The 27,096-nt window shown below is 37.7% G+C and overlaps 1 protein-coding gene across 2 annotated transcripts in view; it reads right to left on the bottom strand.

The window, feature by feature from the left end:
* Nucleotides 1-27,096, bottom strand: part of LOC136858722 (leucine-rich repeat-containing protein 40) — a 189,067-nt gene that overhangs the window by 80,614 nt on the left and 81,357 nt on the right. For both annotated transcript variants that reach the window (XM_067138463.2, XM_067138464.2), the window contains exons 5-6: nt 6,994-7,163; nt 5,241-5,383 (exon numbers count right to left, since the gene is read on the bottom strand). In XM_067138463.2, coding sequence (XP_066994564.2) covers nt 5,241-5,383; nt 6,994-7,163 — 313 coding nt within the window. The remainder of the gene's footprint in view (nt 1-5,240; nt 5,384-6,993; nt 7,164-27,096) is intronic.

Here is a 27,096-nt window from a genome sequence, read left to right as displayed (position 1 = left end):
CAACCACCTCAATCTCATTCACACAACCCTTCTCACACTTTCCTTCACTCACACACTCTCTCTCTTCCTGAAATCACTACTCTCACTGAACTCGAGATCCCGACCATTACTACTAAATTCTCCCACTTCCATATCTTTCATCGCTGTTCCCACTCGCACATCATTCATGCCATCAACACTGTTGCTCTTGACCCTCTTAACGGAAGTTTCATTAATCTCAAAATCATCACTACTCACACACATTATCGACGTAACATTAATCTCCTCAATTACACCATCCTCTACAACATGATATGTCTTCCTCAAAGACTCCTCCTCCACAAAATAATCTTCATCACCTTTACAACTAACTTCCTTTTCAATTTCTGCAACTTCCCAAAGAGCATCAATTACCACAGTGTTATCACCATCAATTTTAGCACATAGTAGGTCCTCCGACAAATCCTCCTCCTTTTCTTCACACCCCTTACCCCCAAAATCCCTCAAATCATCACCTTCCCTCCCTACATTATCAATTCCTTTCTCCACACTACTACCCCAATCATTAGCTGCCGTGCAATGCTTATCAATTAAATTATTTACCTCCTCCCCTACATTACTAATTTTATCACTTAATTCCTTCCCCTGATTACTAATTTGATTACTTAAATTATTCCCTTGATCAATCAATTTGGACAACTGCTCCAATACTAACTTCATAAACTCATTATTACCCCCCATGCTACTTTGATTTTGATCACTACCTTCCCCTTCACCCCCCATTACAATTCCATACAATTTTTCCATAGACATATTATCACTCTGAAAACTACTTTCATCAAACTTTGTGTGCTTGTGCCACAACTGCTCTCCTCATCATTAACTGACATACTTCCTTTATGCACTTTTCTCCTTCTCAAATTCATTACACTACTATTATTCATATTCCACTGATAAAACATAGAACTCAAAACATGACAACACCGATACATAACTCCTAACACAAGCTCACTAAAACACTGAACCAAATGTGCCTACCAAGGTCATATAGCAAGTCTGGATATCATTCTGCCTCACGTTGGCGGCGCCAATTGTAACTACTGCAGAATATTGAAATTCTGAACAGATAAACGTTGACTCAAATAAGTGTAAATAACAAGGATAATGGGCGCCACCTGCAAAACAATTGCAGGAATATTTAATTATGTAGAGCAACGAGCCACTCCCTCTCCCAAGGCGACGGTCATCAGGCTGACGAGGCTCCAGACTTGCTTTGTAACCTTACCTGTTGCTATATAACCCCTGAAATTAAATTTGGGTAACATGCCAGGTTCAGCCTCACTCCACTGACAAAAGACTCACTTAAAGTTTGATTCTATGACTTTACTCCCAGAATAAGAACGAATATGTGACAAACACCAACAAAAATAAACACTTATGCAACCCACTTAGTGCTTGCTGTTTACATAGAGCTAATATACACAATACTACCCAACAAAATCATCTCTTCACGAGATTTATTCGTTTGCCGTCTACAAAGGCAAATTACACATCATTAAAATCATCACTAAAAATCGAACATCGAATAAGAACTAATATGTGACAAACACCAACAAAATCAACACTAATGCAACCCACTTAGTGCTGGCCGTTTACATAGAGCTAATATACACAATACTACCCAACAAAATCATCTCTTCACTAGATTTACTCGTTTGCCGTCTACAAAGGCAAATTACACATCATTAAAATCATCACTAAAAATCGAACATTATTATACTTTTAACATACCTCCAGGTAAGAGCCCCACTGCACTCCACTGTTACCGTGAATCCTAATCTGGTAGAGAAAAGTACGACGACTATTTCTCTACACATGGATGCAACCTTCTTTACTAACAGCATCCCTAACCTTATTTACACTTCTTCGTCGTCTTGAATTCTTTACAATTGCTGGCTGGACAGAAAGCGTTACATGTCCGGAGGCAAGCAAACAGCAAAATTCTCCACCAACTGAAGCTGCATACTCGGGTGACAAGTTCCAAACAAACACTTTCTTTTACAGAAAGTCCACTGCAAAGCCGGTAAGTCGTTGAGATTATACCATGATCACTCCGTAACAGATACTCACGTACAATAGCAGATCGTATAGCAAACTGCGCAAATACGTCGCTCCCGCAGACCAGTACAAATGAGAAACACACAGTATCAGCATCAGAGTCAGAAACACAATGAGAATGAGAATGAGAATGAGAATCAGAATGACTCGCCGCACATGCGTACCCACTTATATGTGCTTGCTACGCGTGGTAATCGCGTCCTGAAAAGTTTAGTGGTAGCAACGCTCACACCGGCACTTCTTCCCGCGTCACTCTGTCAACACAAACCTTGCTCAAAACAAAGCCCTCGCATTGGCTATCGAGTATATGATGTGACATAGACCGTCCACTCATGTATGTCCACATTGATTCACTCCAATTCTTCAACCGATACAACCTGCCGTACCCCGTGTTTTCAAGCCACTTGTTGCAACACATCCAACTGACTTCAACCGTCCTTCCCGATATAGTCGCAGTTTTCCCAGTTGCACAATCCTTACGGCTAGGCCATATTTACAGACTCTTACCCAAACGGAAATTTATACAAAATATAATGATGAACATATGCAATATTCCCTAACTATACATTCTTCTTATAATATTAAGTTTTTACATGGTAAATAAACAAAATTACATGATTTTAACCTAACAAACTATATACGAAAATTTCCTAACCTAAAAACTCGGGGATCGTACATACGTACGGTTACAACCTGGCGGGTGAGATTACAGGAAACCAACTACAGTCCATTGAGAATAGGAACCAAATCCAAGGGGATCGCAACAGACTGCTTAGCATTTGCCGATGATATTGCTGTTCTCCCAAACAACATAGAAACCGCTAGAGCTCAAGTTGAAATTTTAAAGGAAATTGCCGAACAAACTGGTTTGCAGATATCGTTTGAGAAAACACAAGTAATGACTAACATCAAAGAGGCTCCACCAAAACTCCATACAAAATACAGGGACATCACCCGAGTAGACAAATTCAAATACCTGGGTGAGATAATCATGAAAAATGGACTGGACAAAGAAGCACTTCAGGAGCGAGTACGCAAACTGGAAATAGCCTACCAAACATCCCGCACAATCTACAACAAAAAATGCCTTTCCCAAAACACTAAGATACGTCACTATGAAACAGTTCTGAAGCCAGTAGTTCTATATGCAGCCGAAACCCTGTCTCTAAATGCCAACAAAGGACTCCTTGAAGAACTGGAGAAAAGAGAATGTAAAATTGTGAGAGGAATCTTGGGATCAAAGTACAGAAATGGAATCCATCAGAAGAGATCCAACAAGGAAGTCTACACCAAAATAGAGAAAATTACCGACACAATCAGAAAAAGACGGGCACGATTTTACGGTCATCTGAAAAGAATGGACGGAAGAATGTCAACTAAAGAAATCTTATCACTTTTTTGATACAAATACCCAAAACCACAATTCCCTGGTTTAGAAATACCAAAGAAGACCTGCAAATGCTACATATCTCAGCTGAAGACGCTCTTAACAGAGATCTCTTCCACAAGAAAATATTGACGAATGGGCTAAACCAAGTCGAGCAACCGAAGAGAAGACACGGTGCCCCTTCAACAGAGGAGCGTAAGCAGGCCCACTCACAAAGAATGAGGGAAATTTGGGCTCTAAAGAAGGCCAAGTTCAGTGTTAAATGCAACAAGACTTAACGTGGTCCTTGATGACCCCAGCGATGATGATGATTATTATTATTATTATTATTATTATTATTATTATTATTATTATTATTATTATTATTATTATTATTATTATTATTATATATTATATAATTATATAATTATATATATTATAATGATGATGATGATGATGATGATGATGATGATGACAAGCCATAAACAATACCAACAACTGGCTGAGATCTAAGCTTTTTATTTCTCTTACTGCTATACCAACATTTGCCTTGCAATCATTCTTTCTGCCTCCCCCAAATTATCTTTCTACCAACAATGAAACCACTGCAGTACCCGTCCCCATTCACACTACATTCATGATTTGTTTCACACATCTTCGCATAGCTGTTTAGGTCCAGGGAGGAACATAACAATGATCACCACCATCTTATTCTACTCAGGACACCTGATGGAGGTCTTTGTATTTGACGCCAATGGGTGACCTCTGCACCTGAGTGCAAGATGATGATAAGAGAGTGAAACCCAGTGTCAGCACATAGCCTACTCTTGCCGAGTAACACCAACAGGTTTTCTCGCGGATTAATGTCCCTATCACCATTAACAGAGTCGCATACCCTCATTCTAAATGAACATTAAAAAGAGGTTTGGAATTGAATTTAGGTGTTTGGCATGCAATCTAGTGATCAGAAATTGTATACCCCACCTTTCCTATCCTGCTGTCCAGCTCCATGGCTAAATGGTTAGCATGCTGGCCTTTGGTCACAGGGGTCCCGGGTTCAATTCCCGGCAGGGTCGGGAATTTTAACCATCATTGGTTAATTCCATTGGCACAGGGGCTGGGGGTATGTGCCGTCTTCATAATCTTTTCATCCTCATCACGACATGCAGGTCACCTATGGGCGTCAAATCAAAAGAACTGCACCTGGTGAGCCGAACATGTCCTTGGACACTCCCGGTGCTAAAAGCCATATGCCATTTCATTTCCTACCCTACTGGCTAACAATCTGATGGTGAAAGTTCTCTTCACCAACAGGAATCAAACGGCTAGCCACAGTGTCAGATCATACAGACTTGATGCTAGACTAGGTATATTCCCCTGTTAAAGGCTGTAACCACAAAATCTGGACTTATGTCTTTATTTTATGCTTATCTGGTAAGTGGCTTCTCTCTATAAGTTTCCCACACTTGAGAAAGTAATACCGTATTTACGCGAATAATACCCGCATAATTTTTTTAAAAAATTGAGGCACGAAACTGGGGTGCAGGTTTTATTTGCATCAATGTTGGCATTTTTTTTTTTTTTTTTTTTTTCAAAATCAGCCTTCCTAAAGTTAGGGTGCGGGAATTATTTGCGTAAATACAGTAAGTCAGATACAGAGAGATAGAAACAAGAAAAGTAATCTTAATACGTAGACTTACAAGACCACTAAATGATATAATAATAATTTGGTCTGATTCAGTACACACAACCAAACAACATGCCATGGAGCACCCACCTGGTGAGCGAGTTGTTGGTGAGATCAAGCCGCACGAGACGGCGCAAGTTCGACACTTCAACAGGTAAATCGAGCAGCTTGTTTTCACGCAGATTTAAGACCCTTAAGCGTATCAGCCCCTCTATGGATTCTGGAGCCATCTCCTACAAAGTTAAAAACATCCCATAAGTAAAATTTGAGTTCAGAAACATCTCCTCAACTGGTCCTCTACTTGGACTAGCTGCTCAACATCAGCTGCATTTCATGACATCCTTGTTGCTTTTGCTGAAACTCATGAATGCTTTCTGATTCTTAAGGAAATGAAATTATTTTCAAACAGTTTGATCATTTGTTAAGCAAAATTGAAACCACAACTCCAGATAATAATTGCTGTTTTTTCACTTTTCCAAAGCATACCTGGATACAAGACTTGGATGTACTCTGAGATCAAGAGGACTCCAACAATTAACATATACTACAATGTTTTGAGGTATCAGTGATAAACATTTTATAACAGAGAGTGGCTTGCAGTCTTACACAAGTGCTAATATCCTGATCCTAGCCACAGGACGTCCAATTTTACAATCACATGTATCTGATTTTCCATTCAAAAAATCCTATGTGCAATGGTTGGACTCCTCGGAAAGAAGCAGGTCTAATGCAGCTAATCGTCCCTGAGATTCTTTGTAATGTGTGTCCTTCAGTTTATTTTTTTAATTATATCCAATAAACACTGATCTCTTCTCATTATTAACGATCCCTGCCCACAGAAACACTAGAATTCCATACTACAATTTTGTTGACATAGCGCAAGCATGAACATAATAAGCATAAAACATTGGTCATTTTCCCTCATTTCCATCTCTCTCTATTTTGTTTTACAACCTTTTGATAAATCAGAAGAGGGACACACCGAATATGGAGTTCTTACCCTCCCCTAAATGCGTGAAATGAAAATGGTGAAGCTGAATATGGAATTACGAATTTCATTCACAATTTTTGTAAGTGGGATATTTTGATATTCTTTGTAATGTGTGTCCTTCAGTTTATTTTTTTAATTATATCCAATAAACACTGATCTCTTCTCATTAACGATCCCTGCCCACAGAAACATTAGAATTCCATACTACAATTTTGTTGACATAGCGCAAGCATGAACATAATAAGCATAAAACATTGGTCATTTTCCCTCATTTCCATCTCTCTCTATTTTGTTTTACAACCTTTTGATAAATCAGAAGAGGGACACACCGAATATGGAGTTCTTACCCTCCCCTAAATGCGTGAAATGAAAATGGTGAAGCTGAATATGGAATTACGAATTTCATTCACAATTTTTGTAAGTGGGATATTTTGATATTCTTTGTAATGTGTGTCCTTCAGTTTATTTTTTTAATTATATCCAATAAACACTGATCTCTTCTCATTAACGATCCCTGCCCACAGAAACATTAGAATTCCATACTACAATTTTGTTGACATAGCGCAAGCATGAACATAATAAGCATAAAACATTGGTCATTTTCCCTCATTTCCATCTCTCTCTATTTTGTTTTACAAAATACATTGTCCTGCTTAGGTGTAATTCAGGACACCAAAATTTTTCTGACGTTTTACGATGTCCTACCTAAACCAGGACAAGTAGCAACCCTGTATTTGACATATATCCACATGACACCCCAGTAAACACAGGTAGGTTTCCGATGAAAATGGGACGGGAAAGGAGAAGGTAACTGTGGAAATGCGACCCTGATGGAAGAGGTTGAAGTCTTACCTTGATACAGTTATCGGCAAGATGCAGCTCACGAAGAGCCTCACAGCCAGTCAAGTCCGGCACAGCTGTTAATAGGTTGTGTTCCAGGTACAGCAACTCCAAGCGGCGCAATTCTCCCATAGGAGGCAGCGATGTCAGCTTGTTGTGGCTCAAGTTCAGATCCAGAAGAACTGTAAGCAAGCAGTGAGACACTCAAATGATTTTCCAAGTCAAAATATGAGGATGGTCAGAAAAACATGACTGAACTCAATATTAGGAGTATTCTGTTATCTGTAACCCTTATTCCATTTTCTTTTTCTTGCTAGGAAGGCTTTCGGCAATGCAAGGATTGGAAAAGGCTAGGAATGGGAAGAAGGTGGCTGTGGTATGAAAATGGGCAACAATCTCCCGAATGCAAGCTCATAGCATGACACAAGTGTGTTAAACTGATATAACATGAAAACAATATTCTCTCACCCATGGGTAAATAATACAAGTATCGAGCCCAATGCCATATGGAAGGATGAGAGGATACCTGAAGACTGGCAACAAGGAAGCATTGTATCACTGTTCAAAAAAGGAAATAGAAAGAGATGTGAAAATTATAGAGGTATAACCCTATTATCACATGGGCTAAAAATAATGGAGAAAGTCATAGACAAAAGACTGAGGGATATAATAGAAACACAGTTAGAGGAAGAACAATATGGCTTTAGACCAAACAAATCAACAATAAGCTTGATATTTACAGTGCGAACGATAATGGAAAAAACATCTGGAAAGGAACAAGGAAGTTATCTTCATATTTTTGGATTTGGAAAAAGCTTATGGTACAGTTAAGAGAAAACATATATAGGAATGCCTACTGAAAAGGAATGTACCAAAATCATTAATTAACAAGATAAAAATGTTGTATCATGAGAGTAAAAGCAGTGTAAAAACGGGGAGTGGTGACTGAAACATTTTATACAAAACAATTCTCAAGCAAGGAAGTGCACTGTCGCCATTATTGTTTATTATATTGATGGATGAAATCATAAAACGTGTAAAACAGAGTATCAGTAGTGATGAAGTGAATGCTTTGGTATTTGCAGACGATGTGGTGATATGGGGAAAGGGAGAAAAGAAAGTACAAAGGAGACTGGACATTTGGAATGAAAATCTGAAGGAGTTTGGAATGATAATTAGTAAAAAGAAAACTGTAGCCATGCACTCTGAAAAAGAGAAGCCAAGTGAACATAGACGGAGAACGGTTAGAGAATGTAGAACAGTTTACATATCTGCGTAGCATTATTAATGGAAGTAATGAAATCAACCCTGAAATTAATAACAGACTAAGTAAAGGTACAACATTTTATCATCAAGTCAGAGAGTTTTTATAGGATGACAAAGTACCCAAGAGAACAAAATTAACATTATATAAACAGTATTTCATACCAATTGTAACATACAGACTAGAAACACTGGTACCTAATAAGAAACAAGATAGTAGGATCCAAGCAGTAGAAATAAAATTTTTAAGAACATCGGTTAAAAAGACAAGCGATAGAATTCAAAATATTAAAATCAGAGAAGAGCTAAATATAGAACCTTTAGTACAGAAGATACAGAAAGCAAGACTGAGATGGTTCGGACATGTAAAAAGAATGGGAAAGGAAGAGGTAGCAACAAGGGAATTGGAAAGAGAAGTTAAGGGAAAGAGACCAGTTGGAAGACCAAGAAGAAGGTGGATGGATCCGATTTGGAAGGACATTAGAGAAGCTGGATTGGATGTGGTGGAAGTAATGGAGCAGGAAAAGTGGAAGGACAGAAAGGAGTGGAGGAGGCTTGTTAACCACACTTGGGCGACTGGAGTGGGATATTGGTGATGATGATGATGGAGCTCGAATTATTATTATTTACGTAGTCGAATGACTGCAGAGTTTATGAGGTTACGTCTTGAAACATGCACTGTATATAGACATTTATATGAGTTCAGTTAATGTAAATACCTGTAAATTAAGTGTACATAGTTCAGGTTATATAATTTATTATTAGCTGTATATGATGTGTAATCTGCCACAGAATTGTAAAAAACACTGTAACATCCAGAATGGCTCTAGATCAGACGAGATGATGGTAGAATATTCAGTACATTATAACCATGTTGTTAGGCACTCAAGAATTTACGAGAAGGTATTTTTGTAATGTATCTTTCTAGAAGTCTGGTCAGACACCCATATAAAGAGGTGGTCTTGATGGTACAGGCAAGATATTGTTCAGTAGGAGTTTCACTGGTGAACACGTGTCGTGGTTAGGCTGACATGCCAATGTAGGCAGTCTGTAGTCAACTGTTTCAACTGTGCTTTTAGGTTACAACCTCCATGTGCTGTGATACGCAATTGTTATAATGGCGGCTTGTTGATGTTCTCGGAGTGAACTGTTTTGTTTGTGATACAGTGATTAAGGTAACGTGCATTTAATTTGTAAATAATTTTAAATAAATCCGTGTACACCAGTTGACAGTATTTTGTGTGCATCATTGTGGACACAATAAGCTATGCAACCCGCTTTCTTCTTCCAGTAATTCTAAGAGTAGTTCATAATTTCCTAGCATTATGCTACACTTCACTTGTATCAATGGCAGAGGGCTGCTCTCTGGCATAGCTCCACACAGGGACAAATGCGAAAACTGTTATTTTCAGTGAAGTTGACATAAATTCTGGAGGAATACAACACAAGAAATGATTTTCCAGGGTCGAACTGCCTAACACTTCATTAGAAATTTCACCCAGTATTCTCAAACGGTCTGCTTTCTCTTATCTCTCATCTGGAGTATGGATATCCAGATTCTGTTTATCTGTTTGGTTTCCTTCTTCCTATTGAAAATTGCTAAGGCTTCCCGCTGTAACTGAATGTGGGAGTACATCCATGTGTCCATCACTGACAGACAACCATGTAGATGGGATCCAATGGACCCCTACAGCTCGGTGCAGATCTCAGGAGGTCCTGGACCTTGAACGGCTTTCCTAATCCATCAGTTACTTTGCTCACATACAGCCGGACGCCTGCAGCCATGTCTCATAGTCTCTTAGTATAATTCATTATACTCACATTACTGGTGATCGAATGATGGTTTCTTTACTCCAATAAATACACTTTGATATTTGAAATCAGCCTTGTCAATACTTTTTAGAGTTATTTAATTACTTATTTATTATCACCTAATACACCATATGTTTCAAGGACTTAACTGTCCTCTTCCTCAGCAGTTTTCTCACACTACCAAATAACTCTTGGACCTATTTACTTCTTACTAAACACCAATCACATTCTTAACAAGTCCTCTTATAACCAGTACTTAATATTTAATTCTAAACATCTCTTAATTTATATATGTGTTATAAATAAACTCAAAACTACACTGTGCTATTTACAATCTTATTAAAATGTCAGCCTGGTCTATTAACTACAAATATGATCAATTTATTAAAATCAGCATCTCTTGGGTTACAATGACTGTCAAGATCCAACGTGAGCCAATGCTCTGTGAACCCTAAAACTGCCATGATACGATGAGATTCAATCCTGTAGAGACAGGTTTTCAAAGACAGTATTTCCGAAGCAAATACTGGATCATTAAGCTATTCATCAATTTCAGTCGGCGTTTGAAAACACAGTGCCTGACGTTGAATATGTCGCGCTGATCTTCGGAACTGGCAGTTTACTTCAATTGAGCTACTCGTCTTCGGCTTCTGCACGATTCTGGACCTTCACATTTGTTGGATTGTGTTGTGACTTCGCACCTGATAATGTATACAAGCTGGCTTATTTAACTGTTCTCCGCTTCTCGTAAACATTATGAGACAATGCCGAACTTTGCGTGTGCTATGTTGCTGTTCAGAAAATTGCGCCTTGCTTCTTTTAAGTGACTTACCTCCTACTTCTTCCAAATTTTACAGTGCCTATCCCTGTTATTTTATTTTGCCTCTTGAACTGTTTTTGTGGGACTTGAGTTTTTGATTTCTTTCTTACCTATGCATTGTTTTTTGCGTTTTATTCGGCTGATGATGACCCGGATTGGGGTCGAAACCGGTACCGCTTCCACTTATAATTAAATAGGAATGTAACTCTATATTTCGTATTTATTTGTATTGAATAGGTTGAACTACCTTATTTATTATTTCAATTTCATTGCAAAAGTGTAGCGTTGCAAAAATGTTACAAAGTTTGGGCTGGGAAGACTTGGGAGAAAAGAGATGAGCTGCTCGACTAAGTGGTATGTTCTGAGTTGTCAGTAGAGAAATGGCGTGGAATGACATTAGTAGACAAATAAGTTTGAGTGGTGTTTTTAAAACTAGGAAAGATCACAATATGAAGATAAAGCGGGAATTCAAGAGGACAAATTGGGGCAAATATTCGTTTATAAGAAAAGGAGTAGGGATTGGAATTATTTACCAAGAGAGATGTTAAATAATTTTCCAAAGTCTTTGCAATTATTTAAGAAAAGACAGGGAAATCTGTCACGTGTACGACTGCCCTAAATGCAGATCAGTGGTAATTGACTGATAATTCAAAATTAATCAACAATCCTAACAGGTATAACTACTCAGGTATTTATAGATTAAAGTGCTCCAATTGTGGGACCAGTTAGATAGGTCCTTTTTTTAAAGAAATTTTCTTTACACCGACATGATGGGATAGGCCAAGGAGTGGGAAAGAAGCGGCCGTGGCCTTAATTACGGTATATCCCCGGCATTTGCCTCGTGTGAAAATAGGAAACCACGGAAAATCATCTTCAGGGCTACCAACAGTTGGGTTCGAACCCACTATCTCCCAGATGCAAGCTCACAGCTGCACGCCCCTAACCGCATGGCTGACTCGCCCGGTTGGATAGATCAAACGGGTAAGAGTTTCAACGTACTAACGCATCAAAACACAACTTTTTCTCTGCAATGGGACAGCACATGGCAGATTTTGAACATAATTTCTGCAACATCGAACAGAATTTAAAATTTTTAAGAATTACACAAAAAATGGTACTTTATTTAATATTGTTGAGGAATGCTTCATACATCATGTTAATCCAAATTATAACTTAAATGAAATAATAAAAAAACCTTTTTTAATAATAATTTTATCCCTTTAATTGCCAATTTTTGTTCTAAAAAATGTTGCCAATCAACGCTACCAACACACTCGTCAGCCTCTTCAACCTGCTTCCTCTCCCCCTCCCCCTCCTCATCCTCTCGCAATCCAAGTACGGTAAAAGCACTCAGTGCACCACCGAGAGAGCTGCTGGGAACAGGCCGCGTGGAATCGAGGGAGTAAGTTCAAATATTTGTCTTTTACATTGAATTTGTACTTGACACAACATTCTTCAACTTTAGTTTTTCCTTCTTTTCAGACATCCACCAACTTTTTCACAACCCAGATTTGAAATAGCTATACGTATTGGCAATTCCTTAATTTACAACAACTCTCAATTTTACCACTAATCACCGTAGCAGCTAAGGATGTTCCATCAGGTCAACTTTGTACTATAAATGCAGTAAACAACACCTGCCAAAGCTAGTTCTACAGCACTGCTAAACATTACATTTCTTGTATAGTCTGAGCATGCTCATAATTTGAGAAAAAACATTATCTGGTGGATAACAAGTTCAAATTTTATTTAAATACTAAGTGGATATTTTAAGGACAGTAACAAATGTGATACAATCTTTTAACATATTATATTGACTATTTTAGTCTTTAAGATTATGCATGTATCTAACTGAGGATGGCCCAATCAAAGGGTCGGAAGTAGTCCTAGTGTTTTAATGAAAAATATAATTGAACTTCAAATTATTACATTAATAAGGTTGGAACATCCCCTCCTTTGAATTATAGACTGAATTAAGAAATCATCAAGGAAGCTTATATCATATTATATTTTCTTCATAATCCAAAAATGTTTCACTTAAAATACTTACGGTGTAGGTCCAACGTACATGTGTGGTGCTATTCATGGTTGGTCATGGAGGAAAACTTAACAGTAGAAAATATCAAATATTTAGCTCAAATAAAAGAATAATCATCCCTGAAACAGCAACGCTGAATCAAAATAACTAATAAGTTGCCTTAAGCAATTTAGTGTATTGACAAGGTGGAAAATATAAAAAATACTTAGTTGTGAATCAAGATCAACCATCATCGCTCCAGATGGAGCAATCTCTATTTTCAGCGACATTCTCCCTCACAAGGGGGTGAAGAGCCTCGCTGCAGTCACAGCTAATGGATGATAACTGAACAAGCGTCAGACACGGCCTGCTAAGTGCTTGTATCCATTATGCTCGGTACCAGGCATGTTGGTTTTCACAGCACGTCTCTATATGACACGGTTGTTCAGAACAGAGCCTCCAGCAATATACCCCAAGCAATTAAATACATAAATAGTGAGAACAGATATTTCTCAAAGTTCGTTTTATGGAAGAAGGTACTCAATAAGATGAGGAATGACACAAATTTCTAGTTGAACATTTCAATCAAAATAAATTCACTGAGGATAAGATTGTTACACCTCGACAGGGACACTGGCTGTCAATTAAGCAATACGTGGTTGCCAGCCATTAAAGCTTTACACAGGTAGTTCTCTTCCCTGTCCTACGCTATTGTTATTTCATTTTGGTTCTTCTTAATTTGTACCCTCGTCATTACTAGAAGTTCAAGCCAGGCTATGTGTTGTACTTTTATACCCTATGTACACCTGTTTCTGTATTAATTCCTACTTCTGTTCACTCTCATGTCTTCAACTTTGTAGTAGTACATCCTTCTCTCCACCCCTCCAACACCCCCATCCCCATCCGACTCAAAGACACTTTTTTTTTTTTTTTTTATCTCTACTCTATTTTTGTCTGTCTTTCATTGCATTTTATTTAATTTCTGCTACCATATTACTCTCCCCTTCATCTCCGATTCATTTGATGACTTTGCTGTCAATTTTCAATGCACATATGTACTGAACAGGAAACATCTTAACTGGAGCTAAGATGGTGTCGCCACTTACCACTCGGAAGACCAGCACACAGCGAACCATCTAGTGACAAACAAAAGTACTACTTACAATAGTCCAACAGTAAAGTATTCTTAAATTCCAACCATCATTATTAGAGAAGTTTACAACTTGAGAAAGAACTAGGAGAATATCAAGGAGGTTTCAGACTCTGGAGGAGTTGTCCTGATCAGATCATGAGTCTTAAGTTGATAATAAACTATAACAGGAGAAGAAACAGAGATATGGTGATAACTAGGGCCCGGATTTTTAGGTTTTAAACTATTTTATTCCTTGCTAGTTAACTGCAGTATTTTAACTTACTTATCCATTTCATTACCATTTGAGTAAATTACGCGAATCTTATAAAACCTAAAAATAACTAAATCAGACGTTAAAACCTAAAAAAAACTAAATGAGCTATTCAAGACAGTATTACGTTATTTTGAAATAGAAGTACCAAATATTAATTAAATTGAATGATTTTTTTTAAAATAAACATTATGCACGAGTTTTTGAAATAACTTCATGGTTTGGAACTGGAAGTGGTTTGAAAGTATAACTAGTGCGAGCGAAACAACGTGATACGATACTATTCCACTAGCGTACAGCACAAATCAAGAGACAACCCCCTGGCGTTCATTGACCTGTATCTAGCAGGTACAAGCCCGCCTAACTTCCCAGCTTCAGTGCATCTCTCATTGTGTACGGTCGACTACCGCCAGCTACGGCGCTGTTCACTGTTTAGCTCTGTACACATTATTATGCGACAGACTAAAATTAATTTTCCCTATAAATCAATTTATTATTGAAGGCAGTTTAAGAAGCTTACGCATCTCAGAAGTAGTGATGCCTAAAGGCAAGTCATCTCGAAGTTGGTTGATTCACCAGTGGATTGGTAACGATCCGGACTTTATTACAGATGGCAAAATTATACTTTGTCAAGTCTGTTTTTTTTTTTCTATTTGCTTTACGTCGCACCGACACATATGTCTTACGGCGAGGATGGGATAGGAAAGGCCTAGGAATTGGAAGGAAGCGGCCTTCCCTTAATTAAGGTACAGCCCCGGCATTTGCCTGGTCTGAAAATGGGAAACCACGGAAAAACTATCTACAGGGCTGCCGACAGTGGGGTTTGAACCCACTATCCCCCGATTACTGGATACTGGCCGCACTTAAGTGACTGCAGCTATCGAGCTCGGTAATATCCGTTTATGTGAAGCGCTGGTTTCCACAAACGTGTCGTGGAATACGCTGACCATAGCTTGCACCGTCCGAGATGCTCTTCGCATTCTTTGGCCAAGAGAAAAACAGGATGGCAAGTTTTTACTTCTTTTGAGTGATAGTGCGGTATATATGATCAAAGCTGGTGAAGTATTGAAGAGTTTCTACCCTAACATGCTCCATGTAACTTCCATAGCCCATGGCTTACACAGATTGGCTGAAGAGATTAGAAATAATTTTCCATGAGTAAACAGTATTGTTTCTTCTGTGAGAAAGTTGTTTCTTAAAGCCCCTAGCCGCATTCTGTTGCCTCAACCTCCTCTTATTCCCAAACCCATCATCACTCGTTGGGGGACATGGCTCAATGCCACCCTATACTATGCCAATCACTTTGAAGACATTAAAATGTTATAAATTCTTTTGATGTCGATGATGCACTCTGCATAGCGAAGCTCTCACGAACAAGAGCGCTGTTTCACTTGCCTTCATTAGGGTACACTTTGCTGATCTTCCTGCAGCTATTGAGCGTGTTGAGTCGGCATCGTTGCCATTAAAAGATTCAATAGAAGTTGTGGACTCCATTTCGAAGAAGGAAATACCAGGACCGGTGGGTGAAGCCTATTTACTCAAACTCACCAAAATTCTATAGTGGAACCCTGGATTTTCAACAATGAACAGTGTGTCTGCAATACGGTACTTCAGGGAGAAGAAATTACTGACGAGGTACCATGGGGACCGAGAGATATTGCTTCAATGACGCTGGCTCCAATGACTTCTTGTTGTGTGGAGCGTACATTTTCCTGCTATAAGAATATTTTGAGAGATAACAGAAAAAGTTTTACTCTGAAAATCCTGGAAATGCATTTAGTTGTACAATGTAACAGCAAATGAAAACTGTGTTCTATGCTTCTGAAAATGTTTCTTGAATGTATAATGTAACTATTTAAAATAGTTTATTTAATCCGCCTTAAATGAAAGAAAAACTATTTATTAAACCAAACATGTTTCGGGAAATCTCAACCATTCCCTTCCTCAGTGGTAAAAATTCTAAATCTATTAAACAATTTCTTTGCCGGCTGGCATTTAGACTAGTCAATACGGACCAAACACAATATTAACCTATCATGGTTAAGTTTATTAACAATGTTTCTTGATGTATTGGAAGTGACAAAAATTTAACCTACATGAACCATTTATTGTATTTGCGCATAAATATTCTTTGTTATTTTTAATTTCAGTTGGTATGATGTGTTTGAAGTGCTTTCATTAAGCCATTCTGTCCCATATTTTGAAATGAGTGGTATAGTTTTGTACTAGAGAGGTGTAAAGGTTACAATAAAGTACAAAAAAATTTGAATGAATAGTATAACTTTAGTAATTATTGAAATGATCATTAAAAACTATTTCAGGAGGATAAAAACTAAAAAAACTATTTTGAGCTATTAAAAAACTAAAACGTGGTTTTAAGAACCTAAAAATCCGGGCCCTAGTGATAACATTTGTAGATTTCAAGAAAGCTTATGATTGCATCCATAGAGAATCTCTGTTTAAAATTTTAAGACACCTTGGACTACACCCCAAATTAATAAACATGATAAAATTGACTCTCACCAACACCAAATCAAAAGTGAAGTTTAGGGGTGAAACATCAGAGACATTCGAAATTAAAACTGGACTACGGCAGGGAGATGGGCTCTCACCACTATTATTTAACTGTGCTCTAGAAATGGTAATGAGGGAATGGTTTAGGAAATGTCCCCCTAAAATAAAGATTGGCCGAATTGCCTGGGTTTCGCTGACGATTTAGCATTACTAGCAGTGGACATAAAAGAAGCAAAAACCTTGATATCAGAACTTCAAAACATTGCAAATAAAATTGGCCTCAAAATTCATTTGAAAAACAGAAATTATGCCCCAAAAAAACAACACAACTAAAAGAAGTTACCATAAATGGTAATAAAAATCCAAACAGTAACTCAATTTAAATATCTTGGAGAAGTAATAACAATAACCTAAATGAAAAATCTCAATCCAAACAAGAACAAATAGATTAGCTAAAGCACAAAAATTAACATGGGATATCTACAAAAAGAATGTCTATCAATAAATAAAAAAATCGTTACATGTCATAATGAGGCTACTTAAAGGATGCAACAATGAAGTAAAAGGAAAAAGTTACTTAAGTATGGTTCGTCCATTATTGGAATATGCAAACAGTGTTTGGGATCCTCACCAAGAATACCTACTAAAGAAATACATAGTGTGCAGAGGAAAGCAGCAAGATTTGCAACAGGGGATTTCAGGAGAAAGAGTAGTGTATCAGAAATGTTAGAGGAACTTGGGTGGGAAACTTTAAGTAAGAGAAGGGAGAAAACTAGACTTATAGGATTATATAGAGCCTATACAGGAGAAGAAGCATGGGGAGAAATCCGTGAGAGGCTTCAGTTGGAAAATAATTATATCGGCAGGACTGACCACAAATATAAAATTAGAAGGAATTTTAGCAGAAGCGATTGGGGTAAATTTTCATTCATTGGGAAGGGTGTGAAGGAGTGGAACAGTTTACCAGGGGTAGTGTTTGATCCTTTTCCAAAATCTGTACAGATATTCAAGAAGAGAATAAACAGCAACAGAGAAAATAAATGAAGTGTTAGAGGGCATTCGACCATTGCAGGTTATTGTAAATAAAAAAAATGTGTGTGAATAAATTAATTCCATCCCCTGGTCTAAGGAGTTTGGACAGCCAAAGTAGGGGACTGCCTGTAGGGGTGAAGTACAGTGGGGACTTCGAGGGCCCTGGGACCGCTACGGTAGCTGTGAAGGCCCTTCGGGAACTCTGAAAAGTGGTGGCAAAAGGGGCTCTGGTTAAGACGCAGCAGGTCGTTATGCTACTTAGGTTCCAAAATGGGTTTAAAAAAAAAAAAAAGTAAATAAATGTAATGTAAATTTTAATCTTATACCAGTTGCATAGTATTATTTGAAGTAATTCCACATACTGTATATGAGCTGACTATGTTTGTAAGTATAGGAGATATTATAAGTAGAATTTTGTAAACAGTATAAATTTATTAAGGATGATCTGTTTGTTTAATAGAAAAAAATTGTTAGCATAAATTGTATATTATTGTATAGTAGATAAAAAAAAATTCTTCTCTTGTTAATTTAAAATTTAGTGCTTGACAATAATTTATTTTAGTGTACCATTTGCCACCGAGGTAGACACCTCATTTGCAAATAAAGAGATTTTGATTGATTTGATTTGATTGATTGAAAATTAAACACTACAACACAGTTATCAAACCGGAAGCTACATATGCAGCAGAAACACTTATTTACCTGAATAAACAATCAAAGACTGACAGACTTCAGAAAATTGAAAGGAGGATTGGAAGAACCTGCATAAACAAAAAATACCAGAAAGATGGACAGTGGTGGTTAATACCTAACGAAGTCGTGTACAAAGAGCTAGAACCCATTACAGATACTATGCGTAAGAGGAGACTGGGATTCTTTGGACATATCATGAGGATGCAGGATTCGAGACTTCCGAAACAACTAGTACAACACAATCTCGTCTCAAAAAATACCACAACAGGATGTAAATGGATCAGAGAAGTAAGAGAGGATCTGAAGGAAATAGGCCTTACAACAGAAGACATGACAAATAAGATAAAATTAATACAAAACTCAAGAATACAAACCTCTGCTTTACCCTTACACAAAACAAACCAACAACACTCATATTTTCAAATGAGGAAAGGGCACGAAGATCGGAGCATCTGAAGAAGTACTGGGAGGACCGCAAAGCCCTAACAATCCCTTCAAAGAGACCTGAACAATGGACTGACTAAAGTGATCCTATGTGGTCATAAAAGAAGAAGAATAAGAAGAAGAGAAGACTTCCTTGTGAAGAGACAGGTTTTCTCTTCTGAAGATACGGAGAAATGTCTCTGCAAAGCATAAATAATTTCTCTTTATTTTCTTGATACGGCAAAAGCCCAAAACCTACAATATCATGTCTATGAATACGGGCTATGAAAGCATCAATCAAGATTTTTTTTCTTATTTGCTCTACGTTGCACTGACACAGATAGATCTTATGGCAACGATGGGACAAGAAAGGCCTAGGAATGGGAAGGAAGTGGTCATGGCCTTAATTAAGGTACAGCCCCAGCATTTGCCTGGTGTGAAAATGGGAAACCACAGAAAACCATCTTCAGGGCTGCCAACATTGGGGTTCGAGCCCACTACTCCCGGATGCGAACTCACAGCTGCGAGCCCCTAACCGCATGGCCAACTCGCCCAGTATCCAGATTTTTAACAAGTAAGTTGAATGACTTTGGTATCTATACAATGATACACAATACAGGGATTTTCTGGAATAGCACTGATCAAAATTTATTTTAAAACTGTCTGCATTTTGCATTAGCACAATAACCATGATAGATGTTACATGAACATTTCATACAATTACCATGCACACAGCACAGTACACTGCTTCAAGTCTGAAAATGGTATCTATAGCATAGAGTACAGTACTGTTCCTGCACATTACATACTTTTCAGAAACGAATCAATATTGGACTGAATTTTATGGTGAAATAGCTGAACAAATGGCAATAAGGTGATCGTATGTTTCCTTTGAGAATTAATTCTGTTCAGAATAAACATGGGAGCTGTTTACACATTTCAGCTTTTTAATTTGTTATTTTCTGATGCACTAGCTCAGGTATTTCACTTTCATTTCCACTGTCACTTGAACTTTCTGGTTTCTTCACTAAGTCACCAATTCCAATATAATTGGTCCGTTATTGGAAATTATACATTTTTCCAGCTAACTCATTCTTGGTTGCCAGCCAATTTCAGGCTCATCAGTTGGTAACTAATACAACTGCCAAGAAACATGGTTAGTGCATGTAGAGGAGGCCACTGCACGAACTGTTAACCATGAACGAGTTAGCTGGAAAAAATATAATTTCCAATAATGAACCAATTATATTACAATTATGAATTTACTCACTGAGGACAAATATTTCAAGTCCCCTATGAGAACCAACATCTATGTTGTAAGTCAACAAAGTCGTCTGAGGAAAGTTAATGGAACACTGGCTCTTCTTGGTCTGTTGCTATGAGCTCTTCTGCTGTGATAGTTGCTTCATCTGGTATGTTAGTAAGAAGCTCAAGGGATTCCTCTAAAGCTTAGATTGATTGATCTTCTTCAAATGCATCAGCCCCTGCAATGATTCCAGTGTGAGACCAGCAGTCCATTATTGTGCTGTCTATAAAATACAAAGGCTGAAGATATCCAGTGCAATGAAGACAAAGAAATTCCACCCTGACGTTGCTTAAATTAGCTGGAATTTTATTATATGATACACTGTCAAGAATGATACACATATTACGATTATTTATCCTCATGTCACTGTTGAAACCTTTGACCCATTTGTCGAATTTGACAGCGGTCCTCCACACCTTTTCATTGCTCCTATAGTCGACATAAACCAATACGTAAAATTTTTTGAAATGCCGCGAGTTAGCCGATTTACCAATCACTGTCACCGTTATATTGTCACTTCCATCAACAGTGGTACAAAATACAACAGTTATCTGTTCTTTGCTTTTTTTTTTTTTTTTTTCCCCCTTACAGAGGCATTTGAGATTATGTTGTAAGTGATAAAATAAAGCAATTTTACCATATTGTACACATCTCTTGCATCATAATTCTTCTCAATTGCTGAAAGTTTCACAGCTAGTCTCACATGCTGCGCCAGCCACTCGCATTTTTTGAAATGAAATGGTAAACCATGACCATAACCCCTAATTTGTCACCAAAACGCTTTGCTTGTTCCTTAATCACCTCATTGGTTGCGTTTTTGTTCTTCACGTTGACTTGGGATATCCAGATAATCGAAGCTGCTTCTAGTTTCTTTCTCACACTTGGCATTTTTGAGTTTCTTTTTTTTTGCTAGTTGCTTTACATCGCACCGACACAAATAGGTCTTATGGCGACGATGGGACAGGGAAGGGCTAGAAGTGGTAAGGAAGCGGGCGTGACCTTAATTAAAGTACAGCCCCAGCATTTGCCTGGTGTGAAAATGGGAAACCACGGAAAACGATTTTCAGGGCTGCTGACAGTGGGGTTCGAACCTACTATCTCCCGAATACTGGATACTGGCCGCACTTAAGCGACTGCAGCTATCGAGCTCGGTTTTTGAGTTTCTTGGTTGACAAAGTTGTTTCATTTGCGCACTTTAGTTTTTCACTTAGAATGTCTCCAACACTTCATCTGCTTATGATTTTCCCCAACAGTGAAAAATGGATTGCAATGTTCTGATGACTAACAGAAGGAGCTTTCCTTTCACACTTAAGTCATTTGTTTATTCACCATAGAAACTTGCATGCACTTGACTGAAATTCAAAAGGTCAAGATGTGCAACTAATTATTATCGAACTGCTTTTTCCAGGCTCAAAAAGTTTTTCTCAGAAACAGTTAATTATGGTAAGCCTTAAAGAAATTCCAGTGCCATGTCAATCAAGATAATGAGCTACAGGTAATGAGCATGCTTACATTCCTAAAGAATCAGATAAGAACTACATTTCCATTCAAATAAGGAGTGTCTGGGTTCCTGCCAACAATTTTAAACCAATGGTTGGCAATATATCGAGCATATTTATGACAATGTATGGCACTTCCGCATCACCAATAGCGCATGGTAGTAGGCAGGGGGTGGTATTGTATCGATGTAGTTACTATACTATTTTCATTAGGAATAGCCGTTCATTGCTCATTTATGGGTGGTAACTGAGCGTGGCGGTGTATCATGTGGCGATATATATGGGGTTGACGGTACTTGCAAATGTATTGAATATTTCTCTTTCGATGTGATTTTCACCAACAAACAAATCCAGTGCGGCCAGTATCCAGTATTCGGGAGATAGTAGGTTCGAACCCCACTGTCAGCAGCCCTGAAAATGGTTTTCCGTGGTTTCCCATTTTCACACCAGGCAAATGCTGGGGCTGCACTTTAATTAAGGCCACGGCCGCTTCCTTCCCACTCCTAGCCCTTCCCTGTACCATCGTCGCTATAAGACCTATCTGTGTCGGTGCGACGTAAAGCAACTAGCAAAAAAAAAAAAAAAAACTCAAAAATGCCAAGTGTGAGAAAGAAAATATTCCAGTGCTTGTTGAAATGCTGTTTCTAAGCGAGACAGTGTCTGGAAAAAAAACGGTATAGGTATCTTCTGGAGTTATATTTAAAGGATGATACAGTAAAACACTTGATTTCTTTTGTTAAAATTTGACAAAAATAGTAGGCCCATTACTTGGATTTGATCAAAAGGCCCAAAATGGCAAATTATAACATTTTTAGAGAATAAATATAAAATGTATTCCAAATAAATATTTTAACACCTTGCTTTTCAGGTATTTAGTATTTTTCTGTCAGAAGTCAAAAAAAAACATGATACAAACAAAGGAAGAATAAAATTATTGAGGAATTATTGTGAGAAAGCCTAAAAGAACTAAAAGTGCAAAAATAACTGTGCAAAATTAAATTAGTATCGTACCTGATATGATATATGATATATCAAAAGCTCTTAAATTCTGCAAACTGCAAGTGTACGCGGATGATATACAGATTTACTTTCATTCAAAATCGAGTGATATTGATACTGCAATTACTAAAATAAATTCTGACCTTCAACATCTTAGTGACTATGCAAATAAAAACAGTTTATTAATGAATCCAAATAAGACTCAAGTTATTATTATCGGTACCAGTAAAAACCTTTATTCCCTCAAGCAACAGAACATCCCCCCAATAATTTTAAACAATAAAATCATACCCTACTCTACTTCAGTGACCAACTTAGGAATTATCATGACTGAGACTCTGAACTGGACTCAACAGGTGATAAGCACATGCAATAAAGTACATAAATGCTTATATCCCCTGAAACGGTTCGCTAATATATTCTCTGTTCGACTTAAAGTACAAATAATTCACTCTCTTATACTACCTATATTTGACTACTGTGACACTGTGTTGACTGAAATAACCTGGGACAGTAACAAGAAACTGAACCAGAGCCTGAACAGCTGCATAAGATATATCTTTAATCTGCGATATGATGCTCATATATCACCTTATTATAATGAGCTGTCGTGGCTTAGAGTGCACCAGCGCCGTGAACTTCACATGCTATCACTTCTGCACAATATTCTTTCCACTAATACTTCCGACTATCTGTCTTCATCTTTTTCTTACCCCTCGTCCTATCACGAACACAATACAAGATCTGGTTCCTCTCTTGCCATACCTGTAAACCGCACTGCTTTGTACAACCGCTCCTTCATAATCTCTGTGTCTAGGTCATGGAATTCGCTACCTGCGAACATTAGAGAAAATCCTTCTCATCGCAAGTTTAAAGTGGCTTGCCGGGAGCATTTGCTGGGTAGATCCCACTGACTTGCTGGATAATTGTTGAGTGAATGAAGGAATGAATGGGATGAATGAATGGATTACTGCAGTTACATAATTTAAGTGTACGTTATTTTGTGTATTTTAAAATTAAGGATTCTTTCATTATTATTATTACTATCATCATTATTATTATTATTGCTATTGCTATTAGTATTATTTGTTTTATTCGTATTCAAAATTATAAGTTATGTATATGTATACTCATCTAGTGGTTAAGTGTAAGAGAGGGCCTCGAGCCCTAACTTCGCCACCAATAACTATCTATCTATCTATCTACCTTCCTCAACTCCAGGCTTCTTTGCATTTTTCTATATGATTCTTCATCCTCTGTGCCTTCTAACTCATATCCATAGCCTTTGTTTCTCACATTTCATATCCCATCAAACTACACCTTCCTTCCCTGTGCTGGTTCACAACCAGACCACCACTACGCCTAACACTGGTCTAACAATGGACAAGACACACTGTTAACATTGTTAAAATTTAAACAGTTTTTGTTGTTCCAGTAATAGGACTAGAAAGAATGAAAAAAATGAAGTAAAATACCAAGGCAAATAAAAAAAAAAATAGCCAAGGTTATTTAAACCAGACAACACTGACTTTTATCTTCAAAAGGTTATTTAAACCAGCCAACACTGGTTTTTATCTTCAAGGAGTGCATTGCACAAAACCAAGAAATCTGAAAACAAAAACTTACAGCCTGTTTAAATGGCTTAAAAAATACCAAAGATTTTTTAAAAAGCTACACATCAAGTACTTTTAGGAGGATACTTAAAAGTGTTATTTGTTTCCACAACCAAGTGACAATAACTCACTCCACCTAGTTATTTTCCAGTCTAAAATGTTAAAAGCTTGCAAAAGGAGTAAGAAAGACTCAAATGCATTACCCCAACCAGAACAAAGAAAAGAAATAAGTTGTGTCACCTCAAAACAGTAATGGAGCAATTAAAGACATTGAAGAAGATTAATGAAGAGAATGTGCACCATACAACAAAGCTTTCCTGGTAGTAAATAAATTATAGTTCCCTGCAGGAAACTTATTTTTGATGGTCGTCGTCATCATCTTCATTGTTCCCTTTGTCCAATGTGATCTTGGATTGGGTTGTGCCTATCTTTCCATCATTCCTCATCAAAGATATCTGGAAAGTTTGCCACTCTCTTCCTTAGGTCTTGTTCAATTTTTTCTTACCGTTGTTTCCTGGGTTTACCTCTAGGTCTCTTCATTCCAACCTTCAGCTGAAGCATCAACTTGGACATCCTCTTTTTACATCCTCGCACCTCAGTCTTGATCGATCTCCCCCTGCCCAAATCTGCATACAGCTAGTGTTTCTCATATTACCATATTTCTTATTTGGTCCTGTCTTGTCCCAGCCAGCATACTTCTTATATGCCTGGATTTACCCAATTTTCAGCTCCATACATCAAGTTTGGTAGAAAGTACATCATATTAGCCCACTGCAGCTAACTGCACTCTCCTGCTTACCTCACACTCCCAAGGTACTGAAATGTTCTTACTTCCTCAATCGTTTCCTCCTGAACAGTTACATTCCTTCATCCTCTTGTAAAAATGACACTTTTGTTCTTTTCCTTGTTAATTTTTATTCCCCATTCTTTAATCACTTCATTCCATATGTTTTTGATATAAAAAACCAAAGGAGAGTGGAGATACATATCTCACAAATGTACTGTCACTTTATTGCACTTGCAGTGATGTCTAGCCAGCGTCTGATAAGCTCGCTGCCACTCTGGGGAAAAGCACTCGTAATTTCATGATTGAAAACACTGGTATATTGATATGATGATTTCATTTTTCAAATTTAATAATATTGTATTTCATCACAGGGATTCACAATGACTTAAAAATAAATATTGCATCATGCAAGTAATTCAATTTACAGCTTTATTCCATCTGTAATTTAGTACGAGGTAGTTTCCAAGAGATACGAAACTGTACAAGCAACACTTTCACATAGGGACTGGACAAAGCTCTAGCCTGCAGCAGAAGACACCAACAGATATTCCACCAGAGATGAATATTCAATTTACTCACTACGTCAGCTAAGTCTGGCTATTCTGAACTGAATGAGGCAGAAATATATTCAGCATTTCTCTATCCTGTAAAGATTAAAAGCTTTAGCACATCCACCAGTGGAATTCATGTACTTCAGTGATGAAATGAATTTCCGTCAACAGTCGCTCTCGGAACCACTAACAATACATCCAAGAAGAAGCGCCAGGTACTTACAGAAAAATGCTCTTCAAGAATGGATCTGTCAGATGTGCTGCAAAGCTCCACTAGTTATTCCCAAAGGTTAATGGTTTTGCTTCAATGAATAAAGGACTATTTTCAGTAGTAACATTTTCTACCTTAGTTCAAAGAGAGAAGCTAGCCATATACAGAGATCGGCAGAATATTGTTGTTGTTTGAGTCATCAGTAGAGAGACTGGTTTGATACAGAGCTCCATGCCACCCTATCCTGTGCTAATGTTTTCATTTCTACATAACTGCTACATCCCATATCTGCTCTAATCTGCTTGTCATATTCATACCTTGGTCTACCCCTACCATTCTTACCATCTACACTTTCCTCAAAAACCAACTGTACAAGGCCTGGGTGTCTTAAGATTTGCCCTATCATTCTATTCTTCTGGTCAAATTTAACAAAATTGATCTCCTCTCACCAATTTGATTCAGTATATTTTCATTCGTGATTCTATCTACCCATCTCACTTTCAGCATTCTTCTGTAACACCACATTTCAAACGCTTCTATTCTCTTTCTTTCTGAGCTAGTTATCGTCCATGTTTCACTTCCATACAATGCCACGCTCAAGATGAAAGTCTTCAAAAACATCATTCTAATTCTTATATAAATGTTCGAGGTGCTTGTGCCAGTCTGCATTTTATGTCCTCCATACTTCTGCCATCATTAGTTATTTTACTACCCAAGTAACAATAGTCATCTACTTCCTTTAAGACTTCATTTCCTAATCTAATATTTCCTGCATCACCCGACTTTGTTCAACCGCACTTCATTAGTTATGCTTTGGACTCATTCATTTTCATCTTGTATTCCTTCCCCAAGACTCTGTCCATACCATTCAGCAATTTCTCCCGATCTTTTGCAGAGTCAGATAAAATAACAATATCAACGGCAAATCTCAGGGTTTTGATTTCCTCTTCTTGAACTTTGATACCCTTTCCAAATTCCTCTTTGATTTCCTTTAGTGCCTGTTCTATAACATTGAAAAGGAGAGGAGACAAACGGCAGCCTTGCCTCACTCCTTTCTGGATTGCTGCCTCTTTTTCAAAGCCCTCGATTCTTATCACTGTAGACTGATTTTTGTATAGATTGTAGATAATTCTCCATTCTCGGTATTGTACCAGTAAAATAGTCCGACTTTA

Source organism: Anabrus simplex, chromosome 1, assembly GCF_040414725.1.
Source record: "Anabrus simplex isolate iqAnaSimp1 chromosome 1, ASM4041472v1, whole genome shotgun sequence".
Classification (NCBI taxonomy): domain Eukaryota; kingdom Metazoa; phylum Arthropoda; class Insecta; order Orthoptera; family Tettigoniidae; genus Anabrus; species Anabrus simplex.
Note: the sequence above shows the minus strand (reverse complement) of the source record. Positions and strands in the feature narration are given on the sequence as shown.